This window comes from Arachis stenosperma, chromosome 8 (assembly GCF_014773155.1).
Source record: "Arachis stenosperma cultivar V10309 chromosome 8, arast.V10309.gnm1.PFL2, whole genome shotgun sequence".
Taxonomy (NCBI): domain Eukaryota; kingdom Viridiplantae; phylum Streptophyta; class Magnoliopsida; order Fabales; family Fabaceae; genus Arachis; species Arachis stenosperma.
In genome coordinates this window covers 50,979,642-51,001,406 of record NC_080384.1, presented here as the reverse complement: position 1 = coordinate 51,001,406, position 21,765 = coordinate 50,979,642, and the positions used below count along the sequence as shown (strand labels likewise).

General features: G+C 33.4%; 3 protein-coding genes across 3 annotated transcripts; all 3 read left to right on the top strand.

The window, feature by feature from the left end:
• The first annotated feature begins 2,655 nt into the window (after positions 1 to 2,655).
• LOC130946167 (uncharacterized) lies at positions 2,656 to 4,121 on the top strand. Its single transcript, XM_057874842.1, has 2 exons — positions 2,656 to 2,855; positions 3,467 to 4,121. The coding sequence occupies exons 1-2, from the start codon at positions 2,656 to 2,658 to the stop codon at positions 4,119 to 4,121; spliced, it is 855 nt and encodes a 284-aa protein (XP_057730825.1).
• Positions 4,122 to 10,729: 6,608 nt separating this feature from the next.
• Positions 10,730 to 16,482, top strand: LOC130944041 (chaperone protein ClpD, chloroplastic). The gene is made up of 12 exons (XM_057872167.1): positions 10,730 to 11,731; positions 12,217 to 12,380; positions 12,477 to 12,706; positions 12,791 to 12,899; positions 12,985 to 13,115; positions 13,788 to 13,889; positions 13,975 to 14,256; positions 14,368 to 14,462; positions 14,560 to 14,854; positions 15,067 to 15,300; positions 15,444 to 15,677; positions 15,986 to 16,482. Exons 1-12 carry the CDS (start codon positions 10,968 to 10,970, stop codon positions 16,292 to 16,294), a joined length of 2,949 nt encoding a protein of 982 aa, XP_057728150.1. The 5' UTR covers positions 10,730 to 10,967; the 3' UTR covers positions 16,295 to 16,482.
• Positions 16,483 to 17,651: 1,169 nt separating this feature from the next.
• On the top strand, positions 17,652 to 21,599 carry LOC130943697 (protein FRIGIDA). The gene is made up of 3 exons (XM_057871696.1): positions 17,652 to 18,894; positions 20,330 to 20,505; positions 20,597 to 21,599. The coding sequence occupies exons 1-3, from the start codon at positions 18,000 to 18,002 to the stop codon at positions 21,392 to 21,394; spliced, it is 1,869 nt and encodes a 622-aa protein (XP_057727679.1). The 5' UTR covers positions 17,652 to 17,999; the 3' UTR covers positions 21,395 to 21,599.
• The last annotated feature ends 166 nt before the right edge of the window (positions 21,600 to 21,765 follow it).

Below are 21,765 nucleotides of genomic sequence, written 5' to 3'. Positions count from 1 at the left end.
TCTAAGATATTTGCAATTAGGCTAAATTTCTAGATTAAGAAGGCACAATAAAAATTTATTTTCGAAAGGCATCATTCTTTTTACTACTTTAATAACATTAAACTATATCTAAAAAACCATGTCCAGAAAAGAATATTACCAAATATACAAACTTTAGTGAAGTCATTCAATGTTAGTGTCTTTTATGTATCCAGCTTCTTTGAGAACTTGATTCAAAACTCGCTGCAAAACAAAGAACAGAGAAACAAATTTAACCAAAATTACTGAAAAATGTACCAAAATTAAATTACTCATTTTTTACCATAAAAAAAATAAAATTAGAATTAGAACATATATAAATTTTTGGTGATTTTTTTTTTTGGTTATCATGAACAAATAAAAAATCTTAAGTACTCCTATCCGATTCAAATAAATGATAAAGCACAAAATCTATTAAATTTCATAACATAAAAAGAAAAGTTAATAATTTTGACAAAAGTTGCATGAACAAATTTAGAGACGGAGGGAAATTCATTAAAAAAGTTCCAACAGTGACAAAGACAAAAACAAAGTCACTTAAGCATGACAAAGACACTGATGCACAAGAAGATGAAGTCGACAAAGATGAAGAAGATGATGATGTCGAAAAAGAGAAAGAAGAAGCACAGCCATAATGGAGATGATGGAGAAGGAGAAAATAGAGAATAAGGAGCAACCGAGCAAGGATAAGAGAAGAGAATAACAAGATAATTTTATCATTTCAAGTGTTATTTTTTGATCGTTAGTTCTGTTAGTTTCTATTATTTTATCAAATTTATAATTAGATTTTTATATTTTTTAAAAAATATTAGAGAACTATTAGAATTTATTATTTAAATTATCATTTTCAATTCAATTCTTTTAATCTAGTTCTTTTAATTTAATTATCTAACAATATACTTTATCACATATTTTTAAATATTAATGCTTAGCTAATGATAAAAAAACAATAAATTTTAATGACTTTTTATTATTCTTCATTTTTTTCAATTAAATGTTTATACTATTTTTAATTCTATAATTAGGTCTTTTATACATCAATATATTAATCTCGCTAAAACTAAATTTGATCTGTTAAGATGAAAAGATTTTATTATGAGCCTAGACCTAAAACCTCATTTCATCCTTAATACCCTTAAGTTAGTTAGAATGTATAGATTATAATTAGTTATTTTTTAAAAAGAAAAAAAAAAACAGACTCTCATATAAAATCATTAATAGAAATTTTTCTTTTTTAAATAAATCAAAGATTCCGAATAACAACTTTTCGAGAAACAAAATATCGAATAAACATATTTTGGACAAGATGTGTTTATTAATTTAAATTTATATTAAATACAAGGATGAAAACAAAAGAAATAATCACCTTTATGAAAAACAAAATATAATTATGCTATATATATAAAAAACAAATATTAAATTTATTATCAATATAAAATATATATTTAACTTCAGCTTTTTTTTTATAGAAATGGGCAGAATCTTTATCTGTTTTTGTTTTTTTTTTTGTTTTTTTTTTGTTTTTTTTTTTTGTTTATGATAGCGGTCTGAATGGGCATTCATGCATTAGATTTGGGCAGAATTTAGACACACGTACGTGCCCATATCTGATCTTGAGAACAACCCTTGTGAGGATTGAAGTGGATAATTGGCCACCTTGCAAAGTTGCAATGTTTTATGACCAATTTTTTTTTGGTATCTTTATTCAGTTTATTGATTAATTTTTACAGAAATTATAATTTGATGGTTAAAAGTTTAGTTTAATTATTATGTTGATTTTACTGAATTTTTAATTAGGTTGAAAATATTTTTTATTTAAATTTTTATATTATATTAAATTTTGTAATTAAATTTCTGCCGTGACAAAAATATTAGAATTAACAAAATATTGCGTTAAACAAAACGAATATGCCTAACACTTGACTGAATATTATATATAGTTTTAACAAAATATTCTGTTAGTTTCAATATTTTTATCATGGTAGAAACTTAATTACAAAATTTAATATGGTATAACCGTATAAGATCCTAATTAAAAAAATATAGAGACATAATTAAAAATTTGGTGAAACTATAAAGACTAACAAAGTAATTAAACCTAAAAGTTTTAAAGGGTATAATTTGAAAAGATTATGTTTATTTTTTTACAATAACTATTTTAGAAAATTTTTAAAATTATGTGAAAAATAAATATAAAGAAGACCAAAACAGACATAAAAAAATCTAAAATTAAAATTAAACTATCTTAATTATATAGAATATATATTATATTATATATATTTACTTAAATAAAGAAATGAAATTTTGGCACACTTCATTCGAGAAATGCATTCAGTTTTTTGTAAAAAGAAAAGTTAAAGAATCAAATGTAATTGTCAAAGGTCAACCTTCGCATTTTTCCGTATAATAAAGTAAGAGTTAATACTCAAATTCGTCCCTGAAAGATATTCTGATCTTCATATTAGTCCCCAAAAGATAAAGTTAATTAAAAGAGTCCTTAAAAGATATACGACTGAATCAGGTTCGTCCTTCCGTCAAAGCTTGATGACTTGGCTAACGTCTGCTGATGTGTGACGTTAACTGTCACGCTGGCAGAGAAGAAAAACGACGCCGTTTTGAGTGAATGCCCTGATAATCATGATTCGGCGTCGTATTGTGGGCAGAATGGAGATTTTGTGGTTGGTTGGTTTTAAAGTGTGTGAAGTGAACCCACAGAGAAGAAGCACCGGCGACGAGCTCCATATGGCGGCAAGGTCCGGTGATCTCGTCGCTATTCAGATGATTTTGACTTCAAACCCTTTGACTGTTAATTCCAGAGACAAGCATTCAAGAACACCGTATCCTCCTCTCATTTATTATCACTACTAATTGCTAAAGGAACCCTAACACTTTGTTCGGTTTCCACGGTAAATTCTCCATTCAATTCGTTTGCTTTGAAGTTTAACTTGTTCTTTCCTGATGATAATTGAATCCATTGCACCGTGATTTTTTTCCCTTTCCTTTTTGACCTATCTGCATCGAATTGTGGATTAGCTTCCCTAATACCATTGTATTGGAATCTCTGTTGACTTATTGTTTATGCTTTTTATCTTTTTGTTGCATGAACAGAGTTGTGCTGCATGTTTTATCTGAAAATGATTTGGTACTTTGTTATGTGCTTAATATGTAATGCCCTATAAACTTGTTATTATGGGGTAGGGTTGTTTTATTGGCGAGTAAAAATGGGGTGAAACTTTTTATAGAAGTGTTTGATGACTAAAATTACACATGGACTCATGAAACTCATCAAAGAAAACTTTCACCCAATTTTTTTTCTCTAATTAAAGATACCCTAGGAAGAATTGGAAATAAGTAAGGATGTTTTATATAGGGTAAAATGAATTTGATTTGTCTTGGAAATTATAGCATTTCCACTTTGTTCCTTTTGACAATTAGCTTTGGACCATAGACTTCATTTAGCAGCATTTGCTGGACATGCAGAGATAGTAAGTTATCTGTGCAAGAATAAGGCTGATGTTGGTGCTTCTGCTATGGATGACATGGCCGCAATACACTTTGCCACTCAGAAGGGGCATTTGGAAGTTGTTAAGGCTTTAGTTGCAGCTGGTGCATCCATCAAGGCTTGTACTCGCAAAGGCATGAATTCATTACACTACGCAGCTCAAGGTTCCCATCTGGAGCTTGTTAGGTACTTGGCCAAGAAAGGGGCGAGTCTTACTGCCAAGACAAGGGTAGGAAAGACTCCTTTAGATCTTGCTAACAATGAAGAAGTCCGCTCATTTCTGGAGAAATTCGAAAGATCAGCCAAGAATAGAGCATCTAGCAACAAAGATAAAGCTGAACAGTCTGATTCAAAAGCATCCACGTTGGAATCAAAAGATAATTCAAGTGCCAAACAGCCTGCAGTGGCTGTCGATGAAGAAAACGGTGACGGAGAGAAGAGAGAGGCTAATGAGGATGACGAAAATAGTGATAGAGAGAAGAAGAAGGCTAACGAAGAGGATGCAAGAGAAGACTCATCACAATCAAAAAGAGCAAAAGTTAAGTTGAGCCATCTCCAAAGTTCAGATGATATCCAAGAAGAAGAAGAAGAAGACATGTAGGTTGGCAGAGGCATAGTGTAGTAGAACGACACACCACCACTACAGTCTCCATTTGCTGCCTCAATCGTCGCCCCAAAAACCAGCAATTTCAACACTAACCCAGACATATGGCCCTCTGATTGATGAAGACGACGTATTTATCGTCGAAATTAGGATTATGTTTCAAACAATTAGGGACTTATTTGAACTATTTTGTCAAACTTACCTTGTCAACAATCGGTTATGACACGTTGGCCTCTTCCAGGTTGGAAGCTAACGAAACACGTCAGTAGACGTTAGCCAGGTCACTAAGAAAGTTGACGGAAGAACAAACGTGATTAACTTGGGTATCTTTCGGGGACTCTTTTGATTAACTTTATTTTTTGGGGACTAATATGGAGATCGGGGTATCTTTCAAGGACGAATTTGAGATTTAACTCAATAAAGTAAATTCTACATTTTGGTTTATATATATATATATATATATATATATAACTTACCCTTTTTCGATTCTTAATTTATATTCATAATTTTGTGATGCTGCTTTTGTCCATATTAAAAGAAGATACTAGCTTCTATCTCTTATGCGATCATATATAATGGCTCTCATTATTTTTACGCTGTGAAATTTAGGAATAAATTATCTCATTTTTTTATTTAAAAGGATAAAGTGTGTTTTTTTAGAATTAATTTTATAAATAGGATAAAAAAATATGAAAAAAATAAAAAAAAATAGAAATATATTTTACTTTCTTAACTGAAAAAATAAAATTAAAAGAATCTATTCTCTAAATTTAAATACTTTGTTAAGATATCAGGTTTATGTCTTTTTTTCTATTTACTCGTGTTTTAATAAACAAATTTCTTTAGATACAATTGGATATATTTAACTATAATAATGTGTTAGCATATCTAATATCTAATATCATTTTTGGTCTAAATATTTAAAATAAATTTAGAAATAATATACATTATTAATTACGGACCTGCTACACATACAAGCAAAAAGATCCTACAAGTTTTGCAAGTTTTTAGCCCAGACTTCATCTACACGCGTAGTTATTCGCTTTGAATGGAGCGTAAAATACACGCGCTCCACTCAACGGTTGCGCTTCGCGAAAAGCGCTCCTTAATGGCGCACTCTTCCACTTCTCCAAGCCCTTCAAAGAAAACACAAACCGTCCATTTTCTAACAACATTGCAAACTGCAGAGAAGAACTCGTCGCGAAGATTAGAACTCTCCATCAACAATCTCCAGAAAAAATGAAGATATATTACTCAAGGTACATTACTATTTTACTCATCTTGTATATTTTTCACATTTCGAAATCGAAGAACTAGGTTTTACTGTTCTTCTACGTTCTTTAGGTTTTTACTATTCTTTTTGTTCTAGGTCATTTTACAGCTTTTAATGTTCTACTTGTTTTAGGTTTTACTGTTATTCTTGGTTCTAGGTTATACTGTTCTTAGTTGTTCTAGGTGTTACTGTTCTTGTTGTTCTAGTTCTTCTCGTAACTGATTTTTGGGAGTATATTGTGTAATTTGGTGGGTGTATATGGAGTAATTTATTGGGTATATATGGCATAATTTGTTGAGTGTATATTTTTGAACTGATATACTGTAATATAGTAAACAATTGCAACTGGTCAAATATTTGCTTGTCCATGGGTGTATATTACTTGACCTTGTAATGTTGCTTGACCTTGTATATTAATGCATGTTTGAGTGATATCTGACTGATATCTATGGGTGTATCTGACTCATATCTATGGGTGTATCTTACTGATATCTATGAGTGTATTTTTCATTTCAAAAAAAATGGCAGGCAGAAACCAAGCTGAAAAAAATGTAAGAACAAATATATGTCTTAGATGAAATTAGTTTTATGTAATAGAAATATATCTGACTATAATTTTGCTTTGTTTACAGCAAACCAAAGACCTTAAGTGTGCAACCCATTTGTTAAATGAGAAATTCAGAAACATGAGTGAGGAGAAGAAAACAATTGTTAGGGATTTGGGATTTGGTGGTCTGATGCACATCCCGCCACTAAGGGTGCATCACCAAATATTAAGGAAGTTAGCTAACTCCTTTAAATTAGGGGAAAACAGACTGGAAACGGGCTACGGTTCGTTTAAAGTAAGACCAAAAAATAATAGGGGCTGCGCTTGGCATTAACGCATCAGGTAACTCGCTAAAAATTATAGGTGTATATGATCCATATTCAGGTGTATTTCAATTGATGCTTGGGTGTATTTGAACTGATTTTCATACTCTGTATTAATTTACTCAATTAACATGATTGATTAAACAGAATATTCTTTTTAACTGTAGGACGAGGTGGACCACTTTAAAGTAGAATATGTTTCTCAGATTCTATTCCATGAAATGAATCAAGACAAAGATGAAGCCATTAGGAGAAGTAATGTAATAAGACTGTCCAAGCCATCCTCATTGTTAATGAATCCATATTGTCAGATAGATTCTAAAGATATTGACACTGATTAATGTAACTGTTATATGATTGATGTAATTGATTAATGTAACAAATTGAACACATGATGTAAAAATTTGTCAATTATGAGTAAAATTCTCTCTTCTGTATTCAAAATTTCTGAATTACAGATACTATCATATGAAGAAAAACATCAAACAAAATATACACCCATGACCTGACATTTTTTACACCCAAAAAAAGTTGAATATACACCCAAAATTCTATCCCCCTGATGCTTTATTCCTAAAACCCTGAACCCTAAACCCTAAACACTAAAACCTAAAACCTAAACCCTAAACCCTAAACCCTAAAAACCTAAACCCTAAACCATAAACCCTAAATCCTAAACCCTAAACCCTAAACCCTAAAACCCTAAACCAAATGTCTGAATTACAGGTACTATAATATGAAGAAAGACATCAAACCAAATATACATACATGACCTGACATTTTTTACACCCAAAGAAAGTTGAATATACACCCAAAATTCTATTCTCCTGATGCTTTATCCCTAAAACCCTGAATCCTAAACCCTAAACCCTAACCCTAACCCTAAACCTTAAACACTAAACCCTAAAAACTAAACCCTAAACCCTAAACCCTAAACCCTAAAACCCTAAACCAAATGTCTGAATTACAGGTACTATAATATGAAGGAAAACATCAAACAAAATAAACACCCATGACCTGATATTTTTTACACCCAAAGAAAGTTGAATATACACCCAAAATTCTATCCCTGATGCTTTATTCCTAAACCATAAACTCTAAACCCTAAACACTAAACCCTAAACCATAAACCCTAAATTCTAAACCTTAAAAACATAAACCCTAAACCCTAAAATCCTAACCAAATGTCTGAATTATAGGTACTATAATATGAAAAAAAATATCAAACCAAATATACACCCATGACCTAATATTTTTTACACCCAAAGAAAATTGAATATACACCCAAAATTCTATCCCCCTGATACTTTATCCCTAAAACCCTGAACCCTAAACCCTAAACCTTAAACCCTAAACACTAAACCCTAAAAACTAAACCCTGAACCCTAAACCGTAAATCCTAACCTCTAAACTCTAAACCCTAAATACTAAACCCTAAAAACTAAACCCTAAACCCTAAACCCTAAATCCTAATCTTAAATCCTAAACCCTAAATACTAAAACCTAAACACTAAACCCTAAACCCTTACACCTTAAAACCCTAAACCCTAAACCCTAAAATCCTAAACCCTTAAACCATAATAAAAAAATAATATTTTATAACATAAACAACATATTGTGAAATATATATATGTATATATATGTAAAATGTGAAACACAAAAAAATTTAAAAAAATACACCCAAAACAACAGTACTTTTACACCCATATTCTGTAACTATGCACCAAAAAAATTATTCGCTGTTACTGGTACCTTGAACTGATAATTCATAACACGTCTTTGATATTGGATGGAATTTGAATGCACCACTAATGCAAAGAGAGGCTGCAGAATACACCATGTCAAAAACTAAAAATACACCCAATCATGTCTGATATAATACACTCGAACGACAACAACTCAACTAAAATAACAAAAAAAAGCCATAAACTGTAAATACACCCACACTTCCCCCTAAAATACACCTAAAAAATTATGATCTACACCTGAGCGTCTGCTATAAATTGCAGATAATTAATCAAAACTAATACATTAGATTCAATCCACAGATTTATGTTCACGCGTTAATTTCCCAGTCAATGTTCACGAATTAGTCAGCTACACAATGCTATACAAATAACTGCAACAAAATTCAGAGTAATCGTATGTAAATCAAACCTCAGGAACTTCGTTAGATTTAAATTCATAATCCACTTTGCCCTGATTCAGCTGACAATCTGAGGTTGAATCATCCATTATCTTCAAAACGAGTTCAAACTTAAATTTCAAAAACCAGAAAATTATAAAGAAAACGAAACTGGAGTTACAGAGAGAAGAACTCATGTTAATGACGAAGAACAAACCAGTGAGAAAGTAGGAGAAAAGAACGATCGAAAAAGCAGGGGAAGACACGCGAGAAGAAGAACGAAGAAATTTGGAAAGAAGGAGAACGAAGAAGGAAACAAATCTTTTAATATTGGTAGTTATATATACGCGGAATCTATTATATAGCGCGTGTAAGGGACGTAATACTAGGAGTGCGTTTTCAGGGGTTAGTGGTTAATTGACTTGTAATGCTTACAAGCCCTAATTGCTTGTATGCAGAGCTTTTCTGTATTAATTAATATAATAAGAAAATGCTTTAAAATATTTTATATAATTAAAAAAATATTAAAAATATTTTCTAAAAATTTAATTTATATTTTAATATTAATAAAATATTAAGATATTATTATAACTTATATAAAAAATTCTTTATATATCATGTTTCTGTATCTAACAGAAACTTAAAATTGGTTTTGTATCATGTATTAATGTCATACTTTGTATTTGTATTAGTATAATAATATCCATACTTCATAATTTTTTAAATAACTAGGCAAAAACATATCATTTATGCACATGTATTTCTTCTAATGGAAATTTGGATATATGATATATGGTACATGTAATTACGATTATCATTATTTTAATGAGGATGATTCATTAATTATGATTCAAAATCTTAATACTTACTTAAGCAAATTAGTGATTTAACTATTAAACTACTTAAATTAGTTTCTTTCTCGAAGTTAACCAATTAGTTTTTTTTGGTCACGAGTTAACCAACTATTGAAGGTTATGAAAGATCCACACATGTGGGCTGCTTCTCTTCATAGGCCCATTTATTGTGCAATTACGGTCCAAGAAACTTGAGGAATCACTATTATACCAAAGGAAAAAAACTTAAGAAATCACTAAGAAAATTTAATACAAACTCGTTCAAGTAATATTTTGAAAATGTTGAAAGATGAGTTTCTGTGATAAGTATTTTTCTTGGAAATTGAATAGTGATCGTAAAAGAACCTTGTTGGATATTATGCAATTAAAAGTTTGGAAAAGCTCATAAAACTTTAATTAATTATGGTAATAACAAATCAATATTGAGATTATATTATTAGCCAAAACAATTTTGTTATAAAATGTGAATATTTCTATCAATTTTTTTCTAAAATGATAATGCTGGTAAAACCAGAAAATAAAATTATTTTTAAATTAAGATATTGGATATTATATAAATGATAAAGATTATAATTTAATGGACTTTCATTTTAAAGAAGCTAAATTCAAATATTTTAAAAGAAGAGTAAAATAATAAATAAATTTATGAGAATTTATATTTCAGATACATTAATCTTTAAAAAAATAGTATTAATAAACTCTTTTAAAATAATAGATATAGACATTATTTTTAAATTAGTCACTATAATTAAAATAAAACGTTTTAATTTAAATTAATTTGTCTACATTTATTATTTTAAAAGACTTTACTAATATTTTTTTAATAATTAATCTGTCTAAAATATAATTTTTTTAGAGTTTATTTATCATTTTATTCTTAAAAGAAAATATGTTCAGTGATAGACACACAAGGTTATTGATTGAAGTTGTCTAAAATTATTTTCAAAATATACAAGATTATTTAGTACCACTTACTAACTTTAGTCTTTACATAGTTAGTTGGAATTTCTTTTTATTTTTCGCTAGATACAGTTGGAAAGTCGTGACAACTTTCTAGTGATTCTGACAGAAATTACAGGTAATTAAAAAAAATTTAAAGTGTCCTAATTATAATTTGTTGGCATATTATCTGGCTTGTCAAATATTTTTATCCCTATTACTCTAAATTTAACTTAATACACCACATGGCCTAACAAATAATTATTATAAAATTTTCTTAGTATGAACTGGAAAAATAAAAAAAAATTATTTTTAATTAGAAAACGAGGCGATTGAAGAAGGTAGTTACGGGAAGTCGATGTTCACTGACCTTTTTTGGCGTTTGCCACCTTTGATTGCTCCAAGCAACTCGGGCCAAATTCCAAGTCATACAAAACACAAATTAAAGAATGGAAAAGAAACTTGTCTTTCCCTCCTTCTCTTCTCCATTCTCATCTTAAAAATTTCAAAGGTGACGTGTCTTCCATGCTCACTCTATACCTTCCTTCCTTCCTTCCTTTCATTAGCTTCGAAAGCGAAATCCCCAAACCAAACACAAAACCCTTTCTCTTCTTCTTCTTCTTCTTCTTCCTATTAATCAACGAAACCTTAGCTTAATCCCACACTTAATATTTTCTTTATTTCCCTTCATTTCCTAACACCAAAACACAGAAAACAAAAACTTATTAATTAAACCGATCGAACCAGAAAAGTAAATTAAATTAACCGGAAAGTTTAAGAAGATGCAGGTTTCATCCTCACCGGTTAGCTCACCGTGGTTCCGAGTCAGCTTCGGTTCGAAAAGCCGTTACAACCAACGTTTCCAATCGGAGTCATGCTCAACTTCTTCAACCGCCACTGTAACTGCCTCCTATTACAACTCTCCATGTATTAACGTCCTCTTCTCACGCGCCGCTCCAGCGCGTTGCAGAATCAACACCACCTCCACGGGTACCGCCACCGCCGCAACCTCGCTCTCGTTTTTGGTTAATCAGAGAAACGCCTTCACCGCGGTGGTGCGTTCGCCGATCGCAATCGGCGGCGGCGGCGGTGGCAGGAAGGTAATTAAGAAGCGAAGAGTCTTCACCGTTTCCGCGGTTTTCGAGCGGTTCACGGAACGAGCAATAAAAGCGATAATGTTTTCGCAAAAGGAAGCGAAATCGCTGGGAAGTGACTTGGTTTACACGCAGCATCTTCTGTTAGGGCTCATCGCTGAAGAGGATCGTTCAACCGACGGGTTTCTTGCGTCTGGTATAACGGTTGAGAAGGCACGTGATGCCGTCCGAAGTATATGGCAGAGGATTGGTTCCGCACGTGATGACGCACGTGATGCTGGCGAGAAAGGTGGTTCGGCGAGTCACGTGCCTTTTTCTATTAGCGCAAAGCGTGTTTTTGAGGCGGCTGTTGAATATTCAAAGTCTCTTGGGCATAAGTTTGTTGCTCCTGAACATATAGCGGTTGCTTTGGTTAAAGTTGATGATGGAAGTGCTAGTCGAGTCCTTTATAGGTAGGTACTCACTAATTAAATTAATTAATAATTAATTTGATTCGAGTTTTATTTTTTAATTTTGACTAATTTGATTCGGTAGATTATTTATTATTAGACTTAATATATTTTATTGTTACAGAACAGGCAGTTAGTTGGAAAAAAATTGTAACGAAAAGAATATTTGTGTCTATTGTTTCAGACACAGTATCCAAATGTAGCTTAGATCATAACTATCTTTAGTGCTTTTTTTTTTATTTATTTGGAAAAAAATTACAAAGAAAGACAGTTAGAGTTAGTTATTAGTTACTGATTCTGTTACTGTAGCTCATCAGCATGTAAAATGTAACTATCTAGTCATTAAGCAAGTTGGTAACATTTCATTTTGTTGAATAATTTTCTGGTGAAGGTTATTCCTCAATTATTGATATTTAGAAGTATGACTATGTATAATCAATTGATTTTTCCATTGTTTTTATTTGTACACTAATATGATATGATTGCAGATTGGGGGCAAATGGAGGCCAGTTGGCAGCTGTGGCATTTTCCAGATTGCAAAAGGAGATTGCTAAAGATGGTAGGGAGCCAAATGCGGATTCCAAGGGATTGCATGACAAATCCATGGCAAGAAAACGTTATGATGCAGGGTCCTCTGCCGCCACCACCAAAGGTAAGGAATTTGTTGTTGTAAGTTTTGTTATTTCGTATATACTTTTATGTTTGGAGGCAGGGAAGAATTTTTTGTAATCATTCTTATGATTTCCAGAACCGGATGCCATCTCACAATTTTGTGCCGATCTCACTGCTCGTGCGAGTGAAGGACTAATTGATCCTGTTATTGGCCGAGATACCGAGGTGCAGAGAATTGTTCAAATACTGTGCCGGAAAACAAAATGTAATCCCATTCTTCTTGGTGAACCTGGTGTTGGAAAAACAGCTCTTGCCGAAGGGTTGGCAATTCGCATTGCTAAGGCAGATGTTTCCCCATTTTTATTGGTGTGTTTCTCATCACTTCTGAAGTTCTTCTTCAACTGGTTTGAATGCTTTGGAGTCTTAATTTCCATTCTCTGTTTTCCGCAGACAAAACGTGTCATGTCTTTGGATGTTGCATTGTTAATGGCTGGGGCAAAAGAGAGAGGAGAGTTAGAGGAGCGTGTTACAAATTTAATAAAAGAGATAATAAGTGCAGGTGAAATATTTTTACAATAGAAAAAATTGTAGAATAAATTGGAGAATACATTGCTTTAGCTCTCATAGTTTTGATTGCAATGCAGGTGACATCATTCTTTTCATTGATGAAGTTCATACACTTGTTCAGTCCGGGACAAGTGGAAAAGGAAATAAGGGATCTGGCCTTGACATTTCCAATTTGCTTAAACCTGCACTTGCAAGGGGTCAACTTCAGGTAATTATTTGTCTCGTGTCTTCAGATTTCCTAGTTTCCTTTGTTCTAAGTGTTCATTGAAGATGAACATGTGTTCAGTTTGAAGCCTGGTTTACAATTGAATGAGATATAAGATTTTAAAGGTCAAAATCTATGGTTACTACACAGCTGCAGTTGTTTTTGCCAGTTACCACTTGCCAAAAGCAATTGTACTGAAGCTTAAACTTGGTTTATAATTAACATCTGGAAAAGCACAATACGAGGTTGAAATTATTTTCGGGGATTTCTTGATGAAAAAACTAGGAGGTTGCCACCTTACTTGGAGTTAGATTGGCAACTTGCCCTAATCTTCAGGTATTTTTAGGATTAGTCCATATAAGCTACTTCAACGAGCAAATTTACAAAGTTTAATGGTCTAAATAAGAACAAGAATGTCGGAGTGCATGGACAGGGCTGTAGAAGGGCAAGTCTATGATTACTGTACTCAGTTATACTCAACAAACTTCAAGTCTATGAATACTATGTACAGGGATTCTCTTTTTCTTTTGAATAACATGTTATCTCTTCTTATTGTTATTATCATCATGTTTCTCTTAAGTTTGGGTTTTGGGGTTAAAAGAATCATGTTACAGCATGTACTTGCTGCCCACTTTGTCTTCTAATCAAAGTGCAATAACTTTACCTACTCTACAGTGTATTGCATCTACCACCGTCGACGAATACAGGCTTCATTTTGAGAAAGACAAGGCATTGGCACGAAGATTTCAACCTGTTTGGGTTGATGAGCCAATTGAGGTTTGTATTCCATCTTTAAATCTATATCATTTCAACATAACATGTAATCATAATTCGATTTCTTATCAGACTATATTGGCAATAGGATGATGCAGTTAAGATACTTATGGGTCTACGTGAGAAGTACGAGTCACACCACAAATGCATATATACCGAAGATGCCATAAAGGCTGCAGTTCAGTTGTCAGCGAGGTACATAGTCGATAGGTATCTACCAGATAAAGCTATTGACCTCATTGATGAAGCAGGAAGTAGAGCTCATATTGAAGCCTTTAAGAAGAGAAAGGAACAAGAAACTTGTGTACTTTCTAAGGACCCTGCTGATTACTGGCAAGAAATTAAAGATGTCCAGTCAATGCATGAAATGGTATTGCATTTCTTACTGCATTCTCCAGTGTTTTTATTTTATTTTATTTTTGGGGGTTATGAGTTGCTTATAGCTTCAGTGTAATACAACATTTCTTGATCACTGGTTCAGGAAAGCAAGCTTAAATACTACGGCGCCTCAAGCATTGACGATTCTAATGAACTCATACTGGACTCATATTTAGCTTCTGAAGCCAATGAAAATGAGTACGTTACTTCATCCGGAAAAATGCAACCATACCTCTATATGCATGTATATCTTGGTTTGATTCCTGAGTGGCTGGCATATTCTTTTTCTTTTCAGACCTGTTATAGTTGGACCAGAAGAAGTAGCCTTAGTTGCTTCCCTCTGGTCGGGAATTCCTGTTCAGCAGCTCACTGCTGACCAAAGAACTCTTCTGTTAGATCTTGAGAATCAGCTTCGGAAACGTGTTATTGGACAAGAGGAGGCTGTTACTGCCATTTCTAAAGCTGTGAAGAGATCCAGGGTTGGCCTTAAGGATCCTGATAGACCTATAGCTGCAATGTTATTTTGTGGCCCAACTGGGGTTGGAAAAACAGAACTCGCAAAATCTTTGGCAGCATGCTACTTTGGATCGGTAAGATACTACAACTTTATACACACTGTTTGTTTCGAAATTAATAATTGGAAAACATTCTTTTATCTAAAATGTTATTATTGCAAGAGAGCTTTTCTTTTCATTTTCTCCTTATAATATGCATCTTCACTGTTATTTTTCATTGGTCTGAAACTATTGTGTTGTGGACTTGTAGTTACTGCTTCATCACTTGAAATTGTTTATATTTTCAGGAGGCAGCCATGATTCGGCTAGACATGAGTGAATATATGGAGCGGCATACTGTGAGCAAATTGATAGGATCGCCACCAGGTTATGTTGGTTATGGAGAAGGAGGCATCTTAACTGAAGCTATTAGAAGAAAACCATTCACACTGGTACTACTTGATGAGATAGAGAAAGCTCATCCAGATATATTCAACATTCTTCTTCAGTTGTTAGAAGATGGCCAACTTACTGATTCTCAGGTTTGTGAATGTTGCTGTGAACCTTAATTTACTAAATATTTTTACGAATCTCCCATTTCTTCCTTTCCTGCATCTTCTCCAAGTAAACATGCTACTGGTGTCCTCATTTTTATATTTGTTGTTTGTGAAATTGGATCTGACAGGGCCGGCGAGTTTCATTTAAAAATGCATTGGTGGTGATGACTTCAAATATAGGGTCTAGTGCCATTTCTAAGGGTCGGCACAACTCCATAGGTTTCTTGATTCAAGATGACAAGAAAGCATCATATAGTGGCTTGAAATCGATGGTAATGGAAGAATTGAGAAATTATTTTCGTCCGGAACTGCTCAACAGGATAGATGAAGTGGTAGTGTTTCAGCCCCTTGAAAAGTCACAGGTTGGTTCAGTTTCGGTTGAGTCTAAGTCCATCAATTAGTCTTCTTTCAAAGTCCAATTGTTTTCAGTTTTCACTTATAAGCACCCCAAGGATTTCAACTAAAACTAATATCTTTGCAATTTAGAAACTTGTTGAAAAAATCTCCAGCTGTTAATACCTACAGGCCTTCTTTTAATTAAAAAAAATACTAAGGTTTAAAAAGTAAGAAAGGATAAGTTGTCTTTCAGAATTTTAAAATCACAAATTAGTCATTTTGTACAAAATTGGTACAATGAGAGACATATTCATGTTATTCTTCTTTGTTTCAGTTGCTGGAGATATTGAGTTTGCTGCTGCAAGACATAAAGAAAAGGGTAATGCTTCTAGGAATAGATTTGAAGGTTTCTGAAGCAGTGAAGGACCTTGTTTGCCAGGAAGGTTATAACCCTACATATGGTGCCAGGCCTTTGAAGAGGGCCATTACATCAATAATTGAAGACCCTTTGAGTGAAGCATTCCTTGTAGGACAGTTCAAGCAAGGTGACACTGTCCTTATTGACTTGGATGCAAATGGTAAACCCTTTGTTACAAATCAACTTGACAAAATTATTAACATATCTGACGCAAGTCATCCCTGAAACTAAATGATGTAAAGAAGAAAAGTAGTGCAATATAGGGTATACAAAAAATACAAGTCTATTGAAAAATTGTTTTGGCTCTTCTTTGTTAGCTTAGGCAAGGAATTTGTTTCCTATGTAATGAGCAACACAATCATTCTTTGAAATTTATACAAGAATATACATACATATACTTCCATACAATTCAATACACTTCTCTCTCTTTTTAAAATCAAGTGTTAAAAGCTAACTAGCTATAGCTCAAATGGTATAGTCTCTCCATACTCACCTAATAGGTTACGGATTCGAGTCTCCCTATCTTCAGTAAAAAAAAAATGGAGTGACATACTGTAATGATAACTTCACATGTTCACTTCCATACCATTCATCGTTATCCAAAAATGCGAAATCTTTTTGTATATATTTAGTAACATAAGAATCTCACTTCATCTTTTGGTACACAATCTTAAATCTTACATAAATTAGTTATACTTTTTGTTAACAATCCTACAAAAATGCAAGCCAATGAGTCATAACTCAAATGACATAGTTTTCTTATACTCATTTAAAAAGTCGCGGATTTGAATCTCTTTAACTTTGGAAATAATCTTACAAAAATGCAAAATCAAATGCCTATATAAACTAGTATCTACTATTAAACTACATATTTCAATGTAAAAAAGTATATTGTTATATTAACAAAATATTTAGTTCAATCATCAATATCATAAAAACCCAAATAAACATGAGTATTTAATTATATGCATTTTATATCATCAATGTACAACAATTAAACTTATATAAAATTAAATTATTTTATTATTGTGCAAATTTTAAGAGTTTTCATTGCTATACACTTTTTCTTTCTATGTGATAATGCAAGATTTAATGTCAAGATAAAATTATCTTTTATAAATACATGGCAAAGAAATTTATGTTATATTACAGTCAATTTTTTTCTTCGATATATTTTTATTTTTCTTTATTTTCATTTTTATTAATGTAAAATTTGAATTTCTAGGCAAAAGATTATATATTAAAATTAGAATTTAAATTATAGTTCAATGTAAAATAATTTATATATTTTAATGTTTGTATTAGCATCAGGTTAGACAAATTTTACTAATCCCCTCTTCTTAGACTCAATTTGGATAAATAGTTTAATTAAGTTCTTTTTGAAAAAATAACTTAAACAATAAATATTTATGTTAAAAATGACTTATAAATAAGTTATTTTGTATTTGATTTTTTAGTTATAAAAGTGCTTATTTTAAAAAAAAAATGATAAAAAATTTTTTATTATGAAAAAAGTCATTTTTTTACTTTTTCTTAAACACTTAATAATATTACTATTTTTCATAAATTAAAAACTTAAAAAAATAATTTTTAAAATTTTTCAAACGTGCCTGAATGAGATTTTCACTTTTGTATATAGTAAGCAATCGAATTCATAAAGTTAAATTGTTTCATAATCATGCAAATTTTTATTATTCTTTTTTGACAATAATTTTTTTATCTGTACATTTTTCAATGTCTTTCTTTCTCTTCTCATGGGCCATAGCCTATTACTCTAGGCCCATTTTATAACACCCGTTCACTGGTAACTACACACTGCTTCCTCTGCTTCCTCTTCCTAATCATCTTCCTTCCTTTTTTTCACAAAAAGCATTCAAAAACGAAATCCATTTTTTTTATTTATTTTTAAAAATTAATTCTATTTTCTCCCATGGCGTCCCCTTTAACCGTTAAGGAAGAACAACATAAACATCTTCAACACAATTCCCCGACAGCAACAACAACCGCAATAACCGTCAAATGCGAGCCACAAGACCTCCCTAACAACGCTTCCCTTACTCCGCCGCCGGAAACTGAACGCGCCGCCGAAACAATAGCGAAATCGGTGAACGACCTCAACAGCTTCTCCGTCGCGATACAAGCGTTCAAGGCAAGGTACGATGAGCTCCAGAACCACCTCAACTTCATCGACAAAGCCCTCGACGCTAGGTCGAAGGAGCTCGAATCCCTACCGTCTTCAAACGGCGTTGTTCCGTCGGAGCCGCCGCAGGCCGAAACCCTAGAAGGCACCGAGGACGAGGTTCTATCACTATGCCAAACAATGTGCAGCCGCGGGTTGCGGAGGTACGTGATTTCGCACATCTCTGAACCCAATTTGCTCCGGGAGAAGGTTCCGGCGGCAATCCGGAACGCTCCGAAGCCTGCGAAGATCGTGCTCGAGTGCATAGGGAGGTTCTTCCTTCAGGGAAGCAAGGCGTATATGAAGAAGGACTCAAACATGGTTCGGGCGAGGGAGGCATCGGTGCTGGTTCTGGAGTATTATCTTCTCTCTGGTTGCGTTGGTAGTGAGAGCAATGTGGTGGAGAATTCGGTGAAGGAAGAGGCGAACAATGGCGCGGTTGCGTGGAGGAAGAGGTTGATTGTGGAAGGTGGTGTGGCGAAGGCTTCTGAGGCGGATGCAAAGGGTTTGATTCTTTTTATTGCTTGTTTTGGGATTCCGGCTGTTTTCCGAAACGAGGACTTGTCGAATTTGCTGAGGTTGAGCAATGCCAGAGAGATTTCACATTTGCTTCGCCAATCTCAGACCCTTCTTAAGAGGGTTTCAGGTGAAAATTTCAATTTTTTCTTTCTTTAATTGCGGTTGTGTTGTGATTACTGCGATTTTACAAAATTGTATTGTAGATAGTTTTGAGGAAAACGTGGCTGGCTCTTCTTGCAGAAGCAATGTTTCAGTTGCAATGCAATGCAAGAGGTTGCGTATGATCAAATTCAAATATTTGAACTTCATGAAATTTAGCAGAATGCAAGAGCTACTGCATGATAATGTTTGGTTCTACTGCTTTAGTTTTGAACTTCATGAAAAATGAGAGCTGTTTCGTTTATTTGGATTGTTTAGGGAAACTGTTTCATACGATTTTTTGTTCAAACTTGAATGGCAAACTAATAAGCTGGAATCTGCATGTTGTTGTAATCATGAAACCCTTAAGGATAAACTGGCCAGTAGCTTTTATCCATACACTTGAATTTGGTTCAAACCTCAAAGTAAATATCTTTTAATTCTTTTAGAGGACTAAGTATCAGGTGCTCTGCAGGGACTCTTTGATAGGCATCATTATTACATTGATTGCGATTATGAGGAATAAGTGTACTTTCTCTTGTATTTGTGGAGGCATTACGAATATGAATCCTTATATTTTTATAGATATAAAACAATAGGCTCTCAATGCCTGTCAACTTATCTTTTATGTCAATGCACATTTGACAAGCCATTATCATTGCAATCACCTGATTTTATTGTCAGGATCATCCTCATTTATAGCGCATTATAGTTAGATTGTTTTTTTCTATGATGGATAGGATAATGTGACCCAGAAAGAAGAGGGACTTTCTATTTTCCCCTTTCTGGAGTAGTATTAATTTTTAAGTTATAACTACTTGCTACACTGTTGGTATTGTATATGTTAAACCCCGCCAAATTGACTTTTTCAACTGACTTTGAGTTACATTGCTGCTAATCTAACATAATTCAACAGTGGGCATTTTCATTTTATAGCAGAAGCAATGTGAAGCTTTTGCAATTGAGAGTCTTAGAGTTAAGCTAATGTCGTTATTTATATTCCTTCGCATATTATAGGAATGCTTGTTACCTAAACTACATTACTGATTTGGATATTACCCTGTTGGCATTGAATTTTCAATTTTTCAAACTACTTGATTCTCTTGTGACAATTAAGCCTAATATAGTTTAGAATGACAAATCATTTCAAGCTTGTTTGGTGGAACAAAATATATGCAGTGGTTGAAATTTTTGAAGTAAAGTGCAGTGCATTTATCTTGTAAAATTTTCCATTCTTATATCATTAAAATAAATTGAGAAGAACTTTTCACCCTCTACCAAGCAACAATGGGCTGATCTAAATTTTTCCATCCCAATCTGATTGCATTCTGCCCTATTTAACCCTTGAAGATTGATTTTGTATAAATATGTTGTATTCTGAAGCGTTTTCCACAATCTGAATAATTTGTCTGTTTTGGCCACAGAAATTGCCGATGGAATAATGAAAAAGGGCTCCGTTGTTGAAGCAGTTGACTTGGCTTATACCTTTGGGTTTGAAGAGAAATATTCTCCTCAGACAGCACTTACATCATTTCTACAGAAATCTGAAGAAGCTTGGAAGAAAACCAAGAATGGGTCACACGATATTCCTAGATTGCTGGTATACTCTAGTTGAATAGCCTATGCCGTTATCTTTTATTAATTGCTTTCCATTATGAATATTGACCTTGATGGTATTTTATCTTTTACAGAAGGAAGCAAATGTAAAATATTTAGCTGCTTTGAAATCTGTAGTTAGCTGTTTGGAAGGTCATAAGATCGGCTTGAATGAATTCCTTCCTGGGTGGGAACTTAAGGATAAGATTAGCAACTTGGAAAAAGATATTAGTGAAATCAAGAAAAGAATTGAAGGGAAGGCCGTAGCGCCCAAGAGAAAAGTGGATAAAAGTAATCCCTCAAAGAAAGTGAAGCCTCCAGAGGCTAAACGACCAAAGTTTGCTCCAAAGGATCCGTCTATCGCATCAACTTCAGTTGCTGCCTTGCAAGAGCATAGGATTGCTAGGCATCTGGATGCCAACAGCTCATATGATGTTCCACTCACAGCACATTTGCTGGATGGGAGATCCTATGGCTACTCGAACAATTATCCTGCCACATCCTCGCTGCAACTTGGATCTGTTTCAGGATCCTTGCCAGAAAGCTATCTTGGTGGTGCAGTGGCGAGCGGAGTTAATATGGTTGGAGGAGCCATAGCTAGCTCTGCTATGTCAGCCGGAATCACTGCCACAACTAGTTCATATTCTGGCTATCAAGGAGATGCGAGATTAGACAATGTTGGGAACAATCATCTTTATAGATGGCGTGGAGTAGGGGAAGGGGTATCTTCTGATGACTGGTCACTGGTGCAGCGTTATGCCGGACAACCTACATCGGCACAAGCAAGTGCAGATGGTTTTGCAGGCATGCCTGATAATCGCTCAGTTGCTGCTGCTAGCCGCGGTGGAGGTTCTGATTTGTATAGCTTTGCCGATGCAGTTTTCGAATTGTAGTTATTCTTGGCAGGAACCTCGTCGGCATTAAATTGCCTTTTTTATTTTTTGATCAGTTAGAACTTAGAAACAAAACAAAGCATCTTCCACGAGATTTTTTACCTGCCTTTGGAGAACAAGCAGCATAGTTATACAATGTTAGTGTATGTATGATTTCACAGAATATATCCTTCTTGGAGTTTATTAATGTTATTACAGGAATAACCATACCATTGTGTGCCTTGCTTGCATATTTACCCACTTTTCCAAACAATACTTTGTTAAAAACCACAGAAAGAAAGTGCCTCTTTCAATTAAGTAAACCTAAATTTCAGTATGGAGAATAGGAAAGCTCTATCCTCGGATAAATAAATCTCCCTTTAGAGAAGATA